At 62.1% G+C, this 4,888-nt stretch overlaps 2 protein-coding genes across 2 annotated transcripts; one reads left to right on the forward strand and one right to left on the reverse strand.

Annotated features, from left to right (window-relative positions):
- Positions 1 to 71: 71 nt before the first annotated feature.
- MNEG_13934 (hypothetical protein) lies at positions 72 to 987 on the forward strand (the record flags this gene model as incomplete). Its single annotated transcript, XM_014037593.1, has 3 exons — positions 72 to 215; positions 418 to 525; positions 841 to 987. 3 exons carry the CDS (start codon positions 72 to 74, stop codon positions 985 to 987), a joined length of 399 nt encoding a protein of 132 aa, XP_013893047.1.
- Positions 988 to 3,730: 2,743 nt separating this feature from the next.
- Positions 3,731 to 4,307, reverse strand: MNEG_13935 (hypothetical protein; the record flags this gene model as incomplete). The annotated part of the gene is made up of 2 exons (XM_014037594.1): positions 3,731 to 3,857; positions 4,066 to 4,307. The coding sequence occupies 2 exons, from the start codon at positions 4,305 to 4,307 to the stop codon at positions 3,731 to 3,733; spliced, it is 369 nt and encodes a 122-aa protein (XP_013893048.1).
- Between the last annotated feature and the right edge of the window lie 581 nt (positions 4,308 to 4,888).

Here is a 4,888-nt window from a genome sequence, read left to right on the forward strand (position 1 = left end):
CCCCAACCCCCCACCCCGCCAGTTGGGACAAGGCGGCGCCGCAGCCGGTCCACAACCCGCTGTCGCTCCTCATGCTGAGGCGCGCCCTGTCAGACGCTGACATCACCGGCCTCGTCAGCAAGGCGCCCGGCGGCCTGGGGCTGACGCTCATCCTGGTGGCAAGGCAGGAGCCCTTCCGCCAGTGGGCGGCGCACATGGCCGGGTTTGGGGCGCAGGTGCGCGCGCCAGCGGCGCCCCGCGCTGCGTGCAGGGAAGCCACATTTCGCGCCCAACCGCCTGAAACCTCTGTCCTGCACTGCACAGAATCTGCCCGCAATCAATCTGTGCGGCCATCGCCCGCTCCGGGCCGCCGCTGCCAGCTGCGCGGGCGCCACCTTCCCACGCACCCCAATGCACGTGCGCGCGTGGCTGGTGCAGGCGGGTGTTGTTGCTGAGTCGCCGTACTACAAGATGCTCATAGGCCGGGCCCTGGGCTACTCGGAGGCCAACATATTATACCACATTAAGGCAAGAAGCGACGGCTGCGTGTTGGGTAGCTGGATAAATGCACATGCACTGCAGGTTTAGCTTTCTTGGCCCCCTCGCACGTCCCCATCTGCTATCAGTGCTGTTGCGATGTGTAACAGACATGTGCACTTTCAACTGTATATCCTGCTTTGTGGGCGAATTTTGGATTTGGCTGCTCCTTATGAGTGGTGCCCGCCACCCTGCATCGTCCCTGCCCCGAGAAAGCAGCACGTTGCGCCCTGGAATGCACACGACCATATCTGTCCACCTTCTGGGCGGGTCCTCTTGGCCCCTTGAAACTTCACCCACACACGCCGCAACCCCAATCAACAGGCGACCAACGGGCGGGCGCACCCGACGCCAGAGGTGGTGGCGGCTGTCGAGTCGCAGCTGCGGGAGCTGAGCGCAAAGCCGCCCCGTCTGCCGTGGCGCAGGGCCGGCGGTGGCGCGGGCGCGGCCCAGCAGCGGCGGCGCCGGTGACGCGGCGTGCCGTGAGGAGTAGGTTACGTGTAATGAACAGCAGCTGGCCCCTTGAACGGTTACTGCCCAAACCCCACAGCGACACGGGCCTCTGCCTGCAGAACGGGCAGAGTGCCCATGCAAAAGTTTGCCATGCTTAGTCCGGTCGGGGCACGTCAGCAGCTCGCGAGGTGATTAATTTGTGCGCACTTTTCGCGCGGCGGATTTCTGCAAGGGGGTTACTCTAGGGGGCCATTAGGCTGAGCACGAAACTTCACCAAAGTGGTCCCCCACAGCGTGGGAGGGCGCCTCATGAGGTCAGCGAGCCGCCCCGTTGACCCGCCAGAGGAGGGCAACCCGTGTTTGAAGGCACACGGGCAAGGCCTGCATCGTCTTGCCGAACACTTGCTTGACTTGAACCTGCGATAGTACTCAGCAGTGCCCAACAGCACCATGATAGCACCTGTTTGGCATGCGCCAATCGCGAGGGTGCAGAGCTGCCATGTCATCTTGCGGCACAGCGTGCTACGTCTGCAGCCTGCAGCCTAACAGTACCAGGACATCACCTTGTAAGCAGCCTCTGAGAGGCTGCCAGTCAAAACACTTAAACTGGCAGGCAGCACCTGACACTTGGCAACTAACCCTCCGTGCAAAGACGCCGGGTATAGCAGCAACAGCTTGTCAAAGAGATACATGACATTCAACGCATGTTCGAAATATTTTAAGATATCCGACAGCACGGACGTGATCTTGAACTTAGTCGTGATTTGACCAGGTTCGTCCTCGTGACTCTGTTTGATAGAGGGCTTCAAACTCTTGCGGATATAAACCATAGGTACGGGGTTTTGAAGGGACGCCTGCCTGCTCAGGGTCGTCTAGGTAGCCGCGTTGTGGAGGAGTCAGCTCATGGGGGGGGGGGCGCTGCAGCGCCCGCATCAGATGCAAGGGCCTGACACCCCAGACAACGACGCCCTGCTGCTGCTACTGCTGCTGCTGCTGCTGCTACTGCTGCTGCTGCTGCTGCTGCTGCTGCTGCTGCTGCTGCTGCTGCTGCTGCTGCTGCTGCTGCTGCTGCTGCTGCTGCTGCTGCTGGCACACTTGGTGGATCTTTATCAGCGCCCTTCCCCCAGCCAAGAGTATCCTGCCACTGCGATAGATAGATAGATAAGTTACTCATACCATAGCATCACTGCCATCGGCCTCGCGCTCATCAGAGCGGACCTCCTCATCCCTAACCTTCCAACGGATCTGCCAGCAAGCATACACATAAGGGGCAGCAATATCAGCAAGCACACTGCAATAGACCTCAGCACTGCCTTCAGCATCTGCCTGATCAGCATTTTTACGGTGTCCCCTTGACTGATGCACAACTTCAGAGCTGAGCCAGCATGCCGCCGCCGCTGCCGCTGCCACCGCCGCGGCCGCTGCCCGCCAACAGCTGCCTGCACGCCATGGCGCCCGCTGTATTCTAGACACCCAACTAATTGGGTGGTGTGAGCCTCTCGAGCACTTGCAATGCGAGATCCCCCAAGGGCCGACAGTGAGGGGTGCAAGCATGATTGGAAGGGTTTGCCTGGCTATGCGGACACCCAATGTAGCTTTTTCGCCCAGCCGGTTTGGGGTGGCCGTCTGCATCAGCGACTGAGCGTTTCATGTTCATCAATGAGAATTGACTTGGACTGTTTGCTGGCAGAGCAGAGGCGTAAGGGGGACCGTGGCTGTCCACCTGGGTGCCTGGCAAGCTGTCAGCAGCGGCGGTGTTTCAAGCGTAGCTTTACCAAAGGGTTGGAGTGGCATTCCACACAGCACACCGCGTACACCAGACAAGACGCGACGCGACCTTTTGCGACACGGGAAGTGCCGCAAAACAACATGAACACCATCCGAGCGCCCAAGCAGCGGGAACATGGCCGCCGCTGGGCCCCACCAGCAGGGGAGCGAGGAGGGCCGGCAGACGCCGCGCCCCCCAAACGTTGGTACACACAGCGCCTCTCGGCGCTCGCTGCGCGTCCCCACACATGCCCCAGTAGTGGTCGCGCGTGGCAGCGCGGCGACCAGGGCCGTTTGCGGGATGCAGCGGGTGGTGATACGAAAACTCCCTGAGCACAGGTTTGACAATCGAGAGCCCTTCAGGCCGCAAAAATGTTTCAGCGGCGCTGCTGCCAGCAGGGAGGGCGCGGCAGGAAAAAGGAGGGGATAGGGTACAGCATGCCGACGTGCATGGCACGCTTGCGGCGGTGCAAGATGCACGAGCGCAATGCAGCGCTGCGTCAGCATACGTCAGCTTGCCTGCCCCTGCTTGTTGCTTGTTTGTGTGGATTGATCATCAAAATGCGTGCTCGTCCTTTGTAGTGTCTATCATCTGAAACGGGCAGCTCTGCCGGCGGGCAGCCGGCGCTGGGACATGAGTACACACGCAGCTCGGCACGAACACATCCTGCCTCTCACGATTTCAATCACATCATATCTGGCTGTCAGCGTCGCTGTGTTGTGTTGCTCAAAAGGACCAACCGGGCCCGGAGTTGTGCCGCCGCCGTGTGGCGGCACAACTCCCGTGAGTGGCGCGGACGAGGCGGCGGCGCCGTGCCGCCCGGGGCTGCGCTGCCGTGCGGAGCGCGCGCTCTCCTGTTCTGTGGGGTGCTGCTCGCACTGCCGTCGCCTCACGGCAACGGCAGTGCGAGCCTGGCACTTGCTGAGCTGTTGAAAAACATGTGTGCTGGCGTCCAATGCAGCTGTCTGACTCGAGCGCGCCGCTGGTTCGTGTCTAATGGTCGGCGAGGTCGTCGTCGCCGGCGGTGGCCAGGCGCGTTGCGATGTGGCTGTGGACCCACGTGCTGCTGTGGCCGCCGGCGTGGCTGTCGTATCGGTACTCAACAGGGATCTCCTCGTTACTGGGGGTTCGAGGGTTTTGGAGGGGCAGGCGTGTTGAGGTGCGGCATGGGGTGGGGCCGGGGGCGAGGCCGGCAGGGGGATGGCGAGGGGCGGGGCACAGGGCGTGCAGGCGGCGTGTGGGGTGTGCACGTCCGCAGAGGGTCAGGGGCAGCTGCCCTGAAGCTGCACCCTGCAGGCAGCCGAGTGCAGCACCCCCCCCGTGCGCACATTTCGGAGGCCTTCTTTGGAGGGAGCACCGCGGCCAGCAACTGTTGAAGCAAAGTTTTGGTCTCAGCAGCCCAGTCGAAGTCCACGGACGGCAACGCCAGCGCGTTGCGCGGCGGCGCCAGGCAGCGGCGCCGCGCTGGCGTGGGCAGCTGCGGTTGCCGCAGCCCCAGGGCGGGGCGCGCGGGGAGCTGGCACGCGGTGGGGCGTGAGGCGCCAGCAGACACGAACGTGTTGAGGGGCATGGCTACCGCTGTTTGGGCTCCGAGGTCGTCGGATGGGCAGTCGGACTGGGGGATGGTGACTTTGAAACCTCTTGTAGGGAATGTGAAAGATACTATCTGAGAAAAAGAAGCAAGATTCGAACTAAAGTCGAACGTACCGTAATGAAATCGACAGCCGTATGGTAAAGTTGCCGAGTTCAAGGTGCTTTCAGCATCTGCCCCGGGGCTCAGCGCAACATGAAGGTGGCTCGGACAGGCCGGCAAGTGACATTTCAGTCGATTTTCTGAAATTTATGGGGGTTTGCGCGCAATCTGGCCTGCATAAGCCGGGAAGTCAGAACCTGGCTGCTCACTGCGGGGATGAGGCGAACCCCCCATGAAGGGAGGCTGTCAAGGTCACCCTTTGCGCCGCGGTGCTGACAGCTGGGCTGATGCAAGGAGCAGGAGCTGGTTGAGGTTTCACGATGTGAACAGGTGTACGTGCTATTGCTTAGGCCAGCAAGGCATCACAGGGCGCGCAGCACCTCCAGGGCTCCTCGCAACCGCTTCGCCTTGCGCTCCCCCAGCCGCCCCCCCCAAAGCGCCCCCTCCGCCGCCCCCGC

Source organism: Monoraphidium neglectum (assembly GCF_000611645.1).
Source record: "Monoraphidium neglectum strain SAG 48.87 unplaced genomic scaffold scaffold04143, whole genome shotgun sequence".
In the NCBI taxonomy this organism is placed as follows: domain Eukaryota; kingdom Viridiplantae; phylum Chlorophyta; class Chlorophyceae; order Sphaeropleales; family Selenastraceae; genus Monoraphidium; species Monoraphidium neglectum.